The sequence below is a fragment of the Oncorhynchus mykiss genome, chromosome 32 (assembly GCF_013265735.2).
Source record: "Oncorhynchus mykiss isolate Arlee chromosome 32, USDA_OmykA_1.1, whole genome shotgun sequence".
Lineage (NCBI taxonomy): Eukaryota > Metazoa > Chordata > Actinopteri > Salmoniformes > Salmonidae > Oncorhynchus > Oncorhynchus mykiss.
The window spans coordinates 10,242,534-10,257,533 of NC_050572.1; the positions used below are offsets into that span (position 1 = coordinate 10,242,534).

Genomic DNA, 15,000 nt, shown 5'->3' on the forward strand with positions numbered 1-15,000 from the left:
ACAGGAGAGCTATTTGAACGTAAAGTCGCTCGTCACTACGTCACAGGAGAGCTATTTGAACGTAAACATTCATTTTTGATCAAAATTGTTGTTTTTTTTGTTGCAGAAATGCCTTCTGGAACGTGTGAACGTTCATGTGCCTTAACAACAAACTTGTACGCCATCTGTAAATATGAATAAAATTGTTACAATTATGAACTTAGTTGATTTAGCCAGAAAAAAAGAAGAAGCCAGGAACCTTCCCGCTAGCCATGACTGGCTGAAATAATGGATGGTCTGGACATGCCTAGAGATGAGTTCATGATTGGTCTGCCATGTAACACGCTTCTGTCTATAACATGAGCTGATCAGTGTGTGTAGGTAATCCCTTTAAAACTCAATTATTTTTCAAGATATCACAAAGAACGGCATTAGTGTTGGAGGACTGAGTTCTGAAATCAGTAGAATGTCCGGTGGAAGCAGAGTAAGACAGATAAGGAGATGGAGAATATTCTGGTGTTTGATTGAACATTTGCGGAGGGAGTCGAAAAGAGAACACACAGAAGGCTGTTGTAATCCGGAGACAGGTCTTCAAACTAAGGGCAACAATGGCATCCGTGACAGAGAGGGAGAAGCATTCATCCATGCACACGGGTAAGATAGTAGCTAGCTACATTTTCAGATATGATAAGTTTCTAATTTTGTCAGAAAGTCGTTTTCTGTTAGCTAGCTAGCTAATGTTAGCTGGCTGGCTCGCTAGCTAACGTTATGTGTATGATCTGTGTAGTAATATTATTCGTATCTCAGAGCCATTTGTATTGCTAGTTATAGCCTAATGTTAGCGAGCTAGCTAATATTGAACCAACAGTAGTTGGTTAGCGTTAGCTACCTGCAGCCTCTCCCTCAACGTGATCAAGTCAAAGGAGATGATTGCGGACAACAGGGAAAGGAGGACAGAGCACTCCCCGAATTCACATCGACGGGGCTGCAGTGGAGCAGGTTGAGAGCTTCAAGTTCCTTGGCGTCCACATCACCAACAAACTAACATGGTCCAAGTACACCAAGACATCCAGGACCTCTATACCAAGCGGTGTCAGAGGAAGGCCCTAAAAATTGTCAAAGACTCAAACAACCCTAGTCATATACTGTTCTCTCTGCTACCTCACGGCAAGCGGTACCAGAGCGCCAAGTCTAGGTCCAAGCCATAAGACTCCTGAACAGCTAATCAAACGGCTACCCAGACTATTTGCATTGCCCCCCTCCCTCTTTTACGCCGCTGCTACTCTCAGTTGGTATCATCTACGCATAGTCACTTTAATAACATGGCCTGCACGAAAGTCAGATTAGGATATAACGTTAGGTCAACGAGACAGTGTCCAAGTTCTAAAATTCTCCGGTAGAACGCCCTGCTTTCATTTAGTCACAATCACAACCGTGCGCTATTTTCTGTAATTAGCTCGCAATTAACTTGTAAACAATGATCTTGTTGTGAGTTTATTTTACTGTAATATTGAATACAAATTAGCTGAAGTGAAGACCGTCGTCAGCTATATGATATGGTCATTATTTGAACTGGTTAGCCAGCTAGCTTAAGGTTAGCCAGCTAGCTTAAGGTTAGCCAGCTAGCGTAAGGTTAGCCAGCTAGCGTAAGGTTAGCCAGCTAGCGTAAGGTTAGCCAGCTAGCGTAAGGTTAGCCAGCTAGCGTAAGGTTAGCCAGCTAGCGTAAGGTTAGCCAGCTAGCGTAAGGTTAGCCAGCTAGCGTAAGATTAGCCAGCTAGCTCAAGGTTAGCCAGCTAGCTTAAGGTTAGCCAGCTAGCTTAAGGTTAGCCAGCTAGCTTAAGGTTAGCCAGCTAGCTTAAGGTTAGCCAGCTAGCTTAAGGTTAGCCAGCTAGCTTAAGGTTAGCCAGCTAGCGTAAGTTTAGCCAGCTAGCTTAAGGTTAGCCAACAAGCTAGAAATGAACCAAAACATTGTTTAGAAACTTGCTTTTTGTTTCCATGGTTTGCTAGATTGACATATACTAAATTCATTTTTAAATGGATGGGTATATTGGTGTTAAAATACACCAGTTATGCCGTTTTGCACCACAAGGCTGCTGATGTCCTGTAGTTTTTGTGTTTATACTTTTTCATAACGACAATGACAAGTTTGATGTCGTACGACAATAGAATGTTCATGATGTCACTATCGACAAGTGTCTACAGGCATGCCGAAAGACGTAGTATAAACCATAGTATAAACCTTTGGTTGTTTGGTACACAAGCGTACTGGGGATAAGGCTTAGGAGGGTGTGAACCATGCTGAATGAGTGGAGATAAAGAAGAGCTCTCCAGTAGGTGTACCAAAACATTTTAAAAGGCATTTTCTCAGAAGTGAAGTTACAAGTTAATCAAAAAGCAGAATTACTTTCCCATTGTTCCTAAAATTCAGTGTAGCAGAAGACCAAACTGAGTCGGTCGGTCACATTTATGGAATATGAGATGTTAGAGTACAGAGGAACAGCAGAGGGCGCCATGGTTACAGGGTTAACTCTTTCCTGTCCAGGGCCACTCCCAGAATACACAGGAAGGTGGAATGAAGGGAGGAATTAAAAACATGAAGTGAGCGGGGAGGGGGGGGGAGTGAAGGAGTTGATCTTACCATCTGTTTTATCTGAGGCATCATCTTTAGTGTGAGAGAGAGAGAGATGAGCGAGAGAGAGAGAGATGAGCGAGAGAGAGAGATGAGCGAGAGAGAGAGAGATGAGCGAGAGAGAGAGAGATGAGCGAGAGAGAGAGATGAGATGAGAGAGAGATGAGAGAGAGAGAGAGATGCAGAGAGGGAGAGAGATGCAGAGAGGGAGAGAGATGCAGAGAGGGAGAGAGATGCAGTGAGGGAGAGAGATGCAGTGAGGGAGAGAGATGCAGAGAGGGAGAGAGATGCAGAGAGGGAGAGAGATGCAGAGAGGGAGAGAGATGCAGAGAGGGAGAGAGATGCAGAGAGGGAGAGAGATGCAGAGAGGGAGAGAGATGCAGAGAGGGAGAGAGATGCAGAGAGGGAGAGAGATGCAGAGAGGGAGAGAGATGCAGAGAGGGAGAGAGATGCAGAGAGGGAGAGAGATGCAGAGAGGGAGAGAGATGCAGTGTGGGAGAGAGATGCAGTGAGGGAGAAAGAGGTATAGTATCTATGTTAGTAACAGAACATAGTCCAACAGTGAATCATGCGGAACAACTAACAAATACACACTGACAGCACATATCTACACAAACACAGACATACAACACACATACAGGCAGCAAGCACACACAGAGCCACACTCAGACAAACATGGGAGACGAGAGAGGCAGGAAGTATATTCAGAAAGCTGTTCAGCCCAGGTCCCGAAAGCACTAGGAAATAATTTTAACATTCAGCACCATACCCGTGTGTGTGTGTGTGTGTGTGTGTGTGTGTGTGCACGCACGTGCTTGATTATTTGATAGACCATATCAGTCAGCTGTCTGTCACTCAGACTCATGTCTAAACTGCCTGTCTGATTGGTTGGCTGTCTGGTTTGATTGACAGCTTCCTTACCCAATGAGGAGTAGGAGCCGGGGGTCAGTCTCACTGGCCCCACCTGCCCGATGTGCCGCTGCTTAGCAACCGTTGCCGCATTAACATCTACATCGCTACGGGAACGCTGTAGGGAGCCCGGCGACGCCCCGCCCTTATGACCCGCCGGGACTGGGAGGGGAAGGGAGGATATATATATTTACACACACACACACACACACACACAGCCACATACTATACAATCACTTTCTGGCACATAACAGTGGATTCCCGAAAGTATGTGGGAAAATGAAGGGGTCTGGATACTTTCTGAATGAAACAAATAACGTACACGCCACAAAATCATGTAATCAATACCGGAGAGGTAGTGTGTGTGTCTCACCTCTTCCAGGAGCAGCTGACCATTTAGATGACAGAGGACGACTGGGAAAGAGAGAGAGAAGAGAGAGGGAGAGAAGAGAGGAGAGTAGAGAGAGAAGAGAGGAGAGTAGAGAGAGGAGAGAGAGAGAAGAGAGTAGAGAGAGAGGAGAGCGAAGAGAGTAGAGAGAGAGGAGAGAGAAGAGAGAGAGAAAGGAGAGAAAGAGAGTAGAGAGAGAGGAGAGAAGGAAAGGGCGAGAGCAGAATATTACTTTCCGGGTACCTCTGAGCCCCTCCTCTCAAAAACGTATAGTTAAAGGTCAGGGGTCATTACTTAAGGCTCTCCTGTGATGAGGAAGAGGAGCGGTCGCTCTGAGGAAGAGACGTCACGCTCCCAGAACTCTTGAGAGACGATTGGAGGCTCTTCTGATAGGACGGCTCTAACGAGTTGAACAGAGAGTCTGCCTCCCCCGGGAAATGGTTCCTAAGACCCCAGTATGCCCTGAGAGAGAGAAATAATGTGTGAGTATGTCTGTAGGAAAATGTGTGTAATGCTGAGTGCGTGTGTGTAATGCCGAGTGTGTGTGTGTGTGTGTGTGTGTGTGTAATGCCGAGTGTGTGTGTGTAATGCCGAGTGTGTGTGTGTGTGTGTGTGTAATGCCGAGTGTGTGTGTGTGTGTGTGTGTGTGTGTAATGCCGAGTGTGTGTGTGTGTGTGTGTGTGTAATGCCGAGTGTGTGTGTGTGTGTGTGTGATGCCGAGTGTGTGTGTGTGTGTGTGTAATGCCGAGTGTGTGTGTGTGTGTTTGTAATGCAGAGTGTGTGTGTGTGTAATGCCGAGTGTGAGTGTGTGTGTGTGTGTGTGTGTGTGTAATGCCGAGTGTGTGTGTGTGTGTGTGTAATGCCGAGTGTGTGTGTGTGTAATGCCGAGTGTGTGTGTGTGTAATGCCGAGTGTGTGTGTGTGTAATGCCGAGTGTGTGTGTGTGTAATGCCGAGTGTGTGTGTGTGTAATGCTGAGTGTGTGTAATGCTGAGTGTGTGTGTGTGTAATGCTGAGTGTGTGTAATGCTGAGTGTGTGTGTGTGTAATGCTGAGTGTGTGTAATGCTGAGTGTGTGTAATGCTGAGTGTGTGTGTGAGTATTCTTACTTGCGGGCCTCTACTCTGGCCTCTGCGTCGGCATCTGCAATTCCCTTCTTAATGCTGGCGACCATCACCGCTGTATGTCTGAGAGACAGCGAGACAAACTATTAGACCTGGTTACTGATCAAAACCTTAGAAAAACCTTGACAAAGACGTCTGAGAGACAGCGAGACAAACTATTAGACCGGGTTACTGATCAAAACCTTGACAAAGACGTCTGAGAGACAGCGAGACAAACTATTAGACCGGGTTACTGATCAAAACCTTGACAAAGACGTCTGAGAGACAGCGAGACAAACTATTAGACCTGGTTACTGATCAAAACCTTGACAAAGATGTCTGAGAGACAGCGAGACAAACTATTAGAAAAACCTTGACAAAGATGTCTGAGAGACAGCGAGACAAACTATTAGACCTGGATACTGATCAAAACCTTGACAAAGATGTCTGAGAGACAGCGAGACAAACTATTAGACCTGGATAGTGATCAAAACCTTAGAAAAACCTTGACAAAGTACAGGCTCAGTGAACACAGCCTTGCCATTGAGAAGGGTAGACACAGGAAAACCTGTCTCCCTGTAGAGGAAAGGCTGTGCAACCACTGCACAACAGCAGAACCTGAGACGGAGATGCATTTCCTGACAAAATGTCAAAAATATAAAACAATTAGAGAGTGTCATTTCCCCAAATTTGAAACCCTAATTCAAGGTTTCAAAGACCTCTCTGATGAGAGGAGGCTACCCGTCCTGTTGGGGGAGGACGCAGAGAGCTGTGGGTTGGCAGGGCACTACATTGCTGCCTGCCATAAGATGAGGGACAGTGTCTGACAGACCACTACATTGCTGCCTGCCATAAGATGAGGGACAGTGTCTGACAGACCACTACATTGCTGCCTGCCATAAGATGAGGGACAGTGTCTGACAGACCACTACATTGCTGCCTGCCATAAGATGAGGGACAGTGTCTGACAGACCACTACATTGCTGCCTGCCATAAGATGAGGGACAGTGTCTGACAGACCACTACATTGCTGCCTGCCATAAGATGAGGGACAGTGTCTGACAGACCACTACATTGCTGCCTGCCATAAGATGAGGGACAGTGTCTGACAGACCACTACATTGCTGCCTGCCATAAGATGAGGGACAGTGTCTGACAGACCACTACATTGCTGCCTGCCATAAGATGAGGGACAGTGTCTGACAGACCACTACATTGCTGCCTGCCATAAGATGAGGGACAGTGTCTGACAGACCACTACATTGCTGCCTGCCATAAGATGAGGGACAGTGTCTGACAGACCAATCAACCTGCACATGTCCTCTATGCTAATTGGTATTGTTGAATATATGTTTATTTTGACACGTGGTTATTGTTGTTAGTGATCGTTAGTGGGGGACAATCTCGATTATTACTGTTTTAACTAATGTTAATATTGTAAATTAATCATTTCATTTACAGAGTGCGCTTTGGCAATATGTACATCACTACGTCAAGCAAATAACACGCGAATAAGATTCTACCAAGAGGTCCTTTGGATTCTGAACAGTGTGTTGAACTCTCACCTCTCCAGAGTCTGGGTCTGCCACTCCTGTAGCAGCAGGTCCAAGAAGTCAAAACATTTCCTGAGGGAGGAAGAAACATCATCATCACTACAATCCTCTTCATCATTACTACAATCCTCTTCATCATCATCATCATCACTACAATCCTCTTCATCATCATCACTACAATCCTCTTCATCATTACTACAATCCTCTTCATCTTCATCACTACAATCCTCTTCATCACTACAATCCTCTTCATCATTACTACAATCCTCTTCATCTTCATCATTACTACAATCCTCTTCATCATGACTACATTCCTCTTCATCATTACTACATTCCTCTTCATCATCACTACATTCCTCTTCATCATTACTACAATCCTCTTCATCTTCATCACTACAATCATCTTCATCATTACTACAATCCTCTTCATCTTCATCATTACTACAATCCTCTTCATCTTCATAATTACTACAATCCTCTTCATCATGACTACATTCCTCTTCATCATTACTACATTCCTCTTCATCATTACTACATTCCTCTTCATCATTACTACATTCCTCATCATTACTACAATCCTCTTCATCATTACTACAATCCTCTTCATCATTACTACAATCCTCTTCATCATTACTACAATCCTCTTTATCATTACTACAATCCTCTTCATCATTACTACAATCATCTTCATCATTACTACAATCATCTTCATCATCATCATTACTACACTCCTCTTCATCATGCTCACCGTCTGACGGCCACAGACTTGCAGGTGCAGTTACTGGTGATCAGGGGGATGAGTCTGGGAACGTGTGTGTGCTGCAGAGACAAATACACAAAAGGTCACTTTATTATCTGTGGTACGTGGGTGTGTGTGTGTCTCTGTGTGTGTCTCTGTGTGTGTGTGTGTGTGTGTGTGTGTTGTCTCTGTGTGTGTGTGTGTGTGTCTCTGTGTGTGTGTGTGTGTTTTGATGGTCTAACTCACCCGTATGATGAAGCGTATAGCAGACGCCCCTGAAGTGGCCATAACCTTGGCACAGTTAGGGATGAGGTTGAACAGGACAGGAAGAATGCCCTCAGCACCATGGTCAAACTTATTACCCAACACTGTCGACAGGTGGCTGGAGAGGGGGAGAGCGAGAGAGAGAGGAAGAGAGAGAGGAGAGAGGAAGAGAGAGAGGAGAGAGGAAGAGAGAGAGAGAGAGAGAGGGGAAGAGAGAGAGAGAGAGAGGGGAAGAGAGAGAGAGAGAGAGGGGAAGAGAGAGAGAGAGAGAGAGAGGGTAAGAGAGAGAGAGAGGGGAAGAGAGAGAGAGAGGGGAAGAGAGAGAGAGAGGGGAAGAGAGAGAGAGGGGAAGAGAGAGAGGGGAAGAGAGAGAGGGGAAGAGAGAGAGGGGAAGAGAGAGAGAGAGCGGGGGAGAGAGAGAGAGAGAGAGAGGGGGATTAAGTGTCCCTTCCATTGTTCTTTTTGAGAAGTAATGTCCAAAGATGTGTGTGTGTGTAGTACTCACGCCACAGTGACGCAGGCCTCTCGTACCACCTGTGATCGGAGGTCTTTAGCTGACAGTTTGAACGCTCCGTCCAACAGCCTCAGGTGTTGGTAGAAACACTCGTACTCCGTTGCCCCGGCAACAATCAGCGAGCGGATCTTCTTCATTGCAGCGGCTCTCTGGTCCCAGTCATGTTTGTCATCAGAACAGATCTCTCTGATCTTATTCAGGTTATCCTCCAGGTCACGAGATGAGTAGATCTGACACAGAGAGAGACCAGAGACAGACGAGACAAGAGACAACAGACGAGACAAGAGACAACAGACGAGACAAGAGACAACAGACGAGACAAGAGACAACAGACGAGACAAGAGACAACAGACGAGACAGACGAGACGAGAGACAGACGAGACAGCAGACAGACGAGACAGCAGACAGACGAGACAGCAGACAGACGAGACAGCAGACAGACGAGACAGCAGACAGACAAGACAGAAAAGAGACAGACGAGAGAAGAGAGAGACAGATTTATTTCACACTAGTGATGGTACACAAACTGTCTAGTCTACAATGCTTGCAGTCCCGGTACTAATGCATACTAGCGTGTGTTACCTGTACTGTGGGGACGTCAGTGAAAGATTTGATGAAGTCTTCTTCATCGATGCCCCCGGTTCCATCCTTAGACGCACCTAGAGACAGAGAGGTCAGAGAGGTCAGAGTATCCCCCAGTCTGAGTGACACTATAAGTTGTCCCACCCAAGCACTATCTGACCTGTTTCAACTATACTATTGATGTACTAGAGCAGGGCTGTCCAATCCTGAGAGAGACCCTGCTGTAGGTTTTTAACTCCAACCCTGTTCCTGGAGAGATACCCTCCTGTAGGTTTTAACTCCAACCCTGTTCCTGGAGAGATACCGTCCTGTAGGTTTAAACTACAACCCCACAACCCTGATTGTAACTAAACTGATTCAGCAAATTATTTGAATCAGGTCCACTAGATTAGAGGAGTTTAAACCTACATGGGGGTCTCTCTCCAGGAACAGGGTTGGAGTTAAAACCTACAGGAGGGTCTCTCTCCAGGAACAGGGTTGGAGTTAAAACCTACAGGAGGGTCTCTCTCCAGGAACAGGGTTGGAGTTTAAACCTACAGGAGGGTCTCTCTCCAGGAACAGGGTTGGAGTTTAAACCTACAGGAGGGTATCTCTCCAGGAACAGGGTTGGAGTTTAAACCTACAGGAGGGTCTCTCTCCAGGAACAGGGTTGGAGTTTAAACCTACAGGAGGGTCTCTCTCCAGGAACAGGGTTGGAGTTTAAACCTACAGGAGGGTATCTCTCCAGGAACATGGTTGGAGTTAAAACCTACAGGAGGGTCTCTCTCCAGGAACAGGGTTGGAGTTTAAACCTACAGGAGGGTCTCTCTCCAGGAACAGGGTTGGAGTTTAAACCTACAGGAGGGTCTCTCTCCAGGAACAGGGTTGGAGTTTAAACCTACAGGAGGGTCTCTCTCCAGGAACAGGGTTGGAGTTTAAACCTACAGGAGGGTCTCTCTCCAGGAACAGGGTTGGAGTTTAAACCTACAGGAGGGTCTCTCTCCAGGAACAGGGTTGGAGTTTAAACCTACAGGAGGGTCTCTCTCCAGGAACAGGGTTGGAGTTTAAACCTACAGGAGGGTCTCTCTCCAGGAACAGGGTTGGAGTTTAAACCTACAGGAGGGTATCTCTCCAGGAACATGGTTGGAGTTAAAACCTACAGGAGGGTCTCTCTCCAGGAACAGGGTTGGAGTTTAAACCTACAGGAGGGTCTCTCTCCAGGAACAGGGTTGGAGTTAAAACCTACAGGAGGGTCTCTCTCCAGGAACAGGGTTGGAGTTAAAACCTACAGGAGGGTATCTCTCCAGGAACATGGTTGGAGTTAAAACCTACAGGAGGGTCTCTCTCCAGGAACAGGGTTGGAGTTTAAACCTACAGGAGGGTCTCTCTCCAGGAACAGGGTTGGAGTTAAAACCTACAGGAGGGTCTCTCTCCAGGAACAGGGTTGGAGTTAAAACCTACAGGAGGGTATCTCTCCAGGAACATGGTTGGAGTTAAAACCTACAGGAGGGTCTCTCTCCAGGAACAGGGTTGGAGTTTAAACCTACAGGAGGGTCTCTCTCCAGGAACAGGGTTGGAGTTTAAACCTACAGGAGGGTCTCTCTCCAGGAACAGGGTTGGAGTTTAAACCTACAGGAGGGTCTCTCTCCAGGAACAGGGTTGGAGTTTAAACCTACAGGAGGGTCTCTCTCCAGGAACAGGGTTGGAGTTTAAACCTACAGGAGGGTCTCTCTCCAGGAACAGGGTTGGAGTTTAAACCTACAGGAGGGTCTCTCTCCAGGAACAGGGTTGGAGTTTAAACCTACAGGAGGGTCTCTCTCCAGGAACAGGGTTGGAGTTTAAACCTACAGGAGGGTCTCTCTCCAGGAACAGGGTTGGAGTTTAAACCTACAGGAGGGTCTCTCTCCAGGAACAGGGTTGGAGTTTAAACCTACAGGAGGGTCTCTCTCCAGGAACAGGGTTGGAGTTTAAACCTACAGGAGGGTCTCTCTCCAGGAACAGGGTTGGAGTTTAAACCTACAGGAGGGTCTCTCTCCAGGAACAGGGTTGGAGTTTAAACCTACAGGAGGGTCTCTCTCCAGGAACAGGGTTGGAGTTTAAACCTACAGGAGGGTCTCTCTCCAGGAACAGGGTTGGAGTTTAAACCTACAGGAGGGTCTCTCTCCAGGAACAGGGTTGGAGTTAAAACCTACAGGAGGGTCTCTCTCCAGGAACAGGGTTGGAGTTTAAACCTACAGGAGGGTCTCTCTCCAGGAACAGGGTTGGAGTTTAAACCTACAGGAGGGTCTCTCTCCAGGAACAGGGTTGGAGTGAAACAGACCCCTTCCACACGTCTCCCACCCGATACAGAACCCTCAACAGGGGTGGGATGGTTCATCATCTCTATAATTTACATCTCTTTCAGGCAGAACTAAAAACAAGCCTGAGAGATCAAGCCCAGATGGAGCCACAGAGAAGTGACTGATGATGACAGATGGAGCCACAGAGAAGTGACTGATAATGACAGATGGAGCCACAGAGATGTGACTGATGATGACAGATGGAGCCACAGAGATGTGACTGATGATGACAGATGGAGCCACAGAGATGTGACTGATGATGACAGATGGAGCCACAGAGAAGTGACTGATGATGACAGATGGAGCCACAGAGATGTGACTGATGATGACAGATGGAGCCACAGAGATGTGACTGATGATGACAGATGGAGCCACAGAGATGTGACTGATGATGACAGATGGAGCCACAGAGATGTGACTGATGATGACAGATGGAGCCACAGAGATGTGACTGATGATGACAGATGGAGCCACAGAAATGTGACTGATGATGACAGATGGAGCCACAGAGATGCGACTGATGATGACAGATGGAGCCACAGAGATGTGACTGATGATGACAGATGGAGCCACAGAGATGTGACTGATGATGACAGATGGAGCCACAGAGATGTGACTGATGATGACAGATGGAGCCACAGAGACGTGACTGATGATGACAGATAGAGCCACAGAGAAGTGACTGATGATGACAGATAGAGCCACAGAGAAGTGACTGATGATGACAGATGAAAAAGCTCCTGTGTAGCGGCCAGAAAAACTCCTCTTCTGTCAGTATGTTCTGCTTACTCATCTAGCCCAGGATGTTCCCCAACATCCCCTCCCACCACACACTATTTGTTATGGGGTGCAGAGAACATGTTGTTGTTGTTGCTGCAATTCTATACATTTATCCATGTCTAATGTGTAGTCATGTGATATGAGAAATTCAAAACATTACAACAAAATATGAGCCAATTTTGTTTTTTTAAACTAGCTACAAAACATTAGCTTTAATGACGTGTTCATTTGATTTTTTACTCATATATATATATATATTTTTAACTGCACTGTTGGTTAAGGGCCTGTCACTGTAACTGTTGTATTCAGCAGGTGACTAATAAAGAAGGTATTTAATTTGATCTGGCCATTACCCAGCTCAGGGTCAAAGGGTCACAGGGTCAAAGGGCGTTGTGATGAATACAGTTAGTGTTTTATAATCGGACGTCTCAGCAGTCGTGTTTTAGTCATCAAGACTAACGAAATTAAATCAAAAGAGACTAATGATAAGAAATTAAATCGAAGGAACTTTATTTGCAAAATGTTAATTTTATTACAGTGCGAGTAATCCCGAGTTAATGCTACCAATGACGTATCAATGTCTTTCTAAGAGGTAAACAAGGCTGGACTTCCATGTAAACAGGATCCCGCCTCTTACCTCCGATCTTGGAAGCCGTAGTGTTGGGTCTTCGTGCAGCAGAGGACTCTGCCGACTTCTTGGGGACCTTGGGGACCTTGAAGGCAGCCTGAGCACGGTTCCCATCTGCACTGTCTGCATCATCCTCAAAACTACGGTCTGAGAGAGAGAGAAATGGATAGAGACAGAGAAATGGATAGAGAAAGAGAAATGGATAGAGAGAGATAAGCAACATTCTTATCGTACTTCTACTATTTCCCTAAAGTAGTTAAAGAAAGAAGATGAGGAAGGGGGGGAGGAGAGATGAGGAAGGGGGGGAGGAGAGATGAGGAAGGGGGGGGGAGAGATGAGGAAGGGGGGAGGAGAGATGAGGAAGGGGGGGAGGAGAGATGAGGAAGGGGGGGAGGAGAGATGAGGAAGGGGGGAGGAGAGATGAGGAAGGGGGGGAGGAGAGATGAGGAAGGGGGGAGAGATGAGGAAGGGGGGAGAGATGAGGAAGGGGGGAGATGAGGAGGGGGGGGGAGATGAGGAAGGGGGAGATGAGGAAGGGGGGGAGAGATGAGGAAGGGGGGGAGAGATGAGGAAGGGGGGAGGAGAAATGAGGAAGGGGGGAGGAGAAATTAGGAAAGGGGGAGGAGAGATGAGGAAGGGGGGAGGAGAGATGAGGAAGGGGGGAGGAGAGATGAGGAAGGGGGGAGGAGAGATGAGGAAGGGGGGAGGAGAGATGAGGAAGGGGGGGAGAGATGAGGAAGGGGGGGAGAGATGAGGAAGGGGGGGAGAGATGAGGAAGGGGGGAGAGATGAGGAAGGGGGGAGAACTAAAGAAGGGGGGGAGAGATGAGGAAGGGGGGGAGAGATGAGGAAGGGGGGGAGAGATGAGGAAGGGGAGGGGGAGAGAGGAGAGGAGGGGGGGTGGGGTCTTGGCTGAAGAAAAGAGTCAGTGTTGATCAGTCATCAATAGTAAACAATAGAAACAGTGACATCATCTCACACAGCCAATACTCTCCCTCTCCAACACACATGCACACACCCAGCGGCACAACCATCACTAACAGTGAATTAGAGGTGGGTGGTATACTGTATTTTACTATATACTGGTAGTGATGCACGGACCGGTTTGGGCACGGACCCACACACAGTCAAAATGCAGAACATCGAAAAATATGCATTTTGAAACATTTCACCTGCGTTTCATATCAGGGACATTATCAAAATACATTTGAGCAACATCATTAATCAGATGACAACAGAAGTGCAACTATCTGGCAAGCAGCCAAGAAAATGAGCTTTACAACAAAAAAAGCAAGGTCCTTTTTTGCAAAAACGATGCATGGCCAGGTTTATCTTTGAAAGAATGTAGCCAGATACATTTTCAAATGTTTTGCTCGTAGTTTATTTAGCATTTTAACTTGTTACCGGAGACAAAAATTACACTGGAAGAAAAGTAGCCTCCACATCAGTCAGAGCGGTCTGGTGATCCAACGATGACAGCGAAGACATTTCATCTGAATGGAGGCGTGTAAATGAAGAACAAAATGAGTCCTTCCTTCGTGGTTTGGCGCGAACACAGACTGAAGCGGAATTCACAATGACAAGCATTTTATATCTGTGTTTACAAAACGCAGAAAGATATTTATGTTTTTTATGTTTTTTCTTTTCTGCATGAAAGAAAATGCAGTCCTGCATTAACATGACCCCTAACCCTAACCCTAACCCCTGGCACAACCAACACACCCACCCCAACATCATCAAAACACACCCCACCCCCCCCCACCATCATCATCATCATCCAAACACACCCACCCAACCCCCCCCACCATCATCCAAACACACCCAGCCAACCACCCCCACCATCATCATCATCATCCAAACACACCCACCCAACCCCCCCCACCATCATCCAAACACACCCAGCCAACCCCCCCCCCCCCCCCACCCCCACCATCCAAACACACCCAGCCAACCACCCCCACCATCATCCAAACACACCCACCCCAACCCCCCCCACCATCATCCAAACACACCCAGCCAACCCCCCCCACCATCATCCAAACACCCCCCCCCCACCATCATCCAAACACCAACCCACACCATCATCCAAACACACCCACCCCAACCCCCCCAAATAACCCACACCATCAAACACACCCAAATAACCCACACCATCAAACACACCCAAATAACACACCCAAATAACCCACACCATCAAACACACCCAAATAACACACCCAAATAACCCACACCATCAAACACACCCAAATAACCCACACCATCAAACACACCCAAATAACCCACACCATCAAACACACCCAAATAACCCACACCATCAAACACACCCAAATAACCCACACCATCAAACACACCCAAATAACCCACCCCATCAAACACAACCCACCCACCCCATCAAACACAACCCACCCAGCCCTTATTCACACAAAATGAACCCAGCACTAATGTATGCTCTTTCAGAAACACACAGAGTGCCCAGCCCTGCACTCACAGTTATAACCCACCCGTCTAGAGAGCCCGAGGCCCGGTTATAACCCACCCGTCTAGAGAGCCCTGCACTCACAGTCACAGATGCGTTTGCAGATGAGGCGCCGCATACCTCCAGTAGGGCGTGGTTTTGG

At 47.1% G+C, this 15,000-nt stretch overlaps 1 protein-coding gene across 39 annotated transcripts in view; it reads right to left on the reverse strand.

Annotated features, from left to right (window-relative positions):
* LOC110489370 (CLIP-associating protein 2) overlaps positions 1–15,000 on the reverse strand; it is a 110,487-nt gene that overhangs the window by 36,884 nt on the left and 58,603 nt on the right. For 28 of the 39 annotated variants that reach the window (XM_036971482.1, XM_036971483.1, XM_036971514.1 and 25 more), the window contains 11 exons: positions 12,393–12,530; positions 8,658–8,734; positions 8,067–8,305; positions 7,544–7,679; positions 7,307–7,377; positions 6,571–6,630; positions 5,012–5,089; positions 4,200–4,367; positions 3,891–3,931; positions 3,530–3,679; positions 2,618–2,641 (listed from right to left, as the gene is read on the reverse strand). In XM_036971482.1, coding sequence (XP_036827377.1) covers positions 2,618–2,641; positions 3,530–3,679; positions 3,891–3,931; positions 4,200–4,367; positions 5,012–5,089; positions 6,571–6,630; positions 7,307–7,377; positions 7,544–7,679; positions 8,067–8,305; positions 8,658–8,734; positions 12,393–12,530 — 1,182 coding nt within the window. Of the gene's footprint in view, positions 1–2,617; positions 2,642–3,529; positions 3,680–3,890; positions 3,932–4,199; positions 4,368–5,011; positions 5,090–6,570; positions 6,631–7,306; positions 7,378–7,543; positions 7,680–8,066; positions 8,306–8,657; positions 8,735–12,392; positions 12,531–14,942 lie in introns of all 39 variants that reach the window. The other 11 variants (XM_036971509.1, XM_036971493.1, XM_036971488.1 and 8 more) reach the window with 4 other exon arrangements.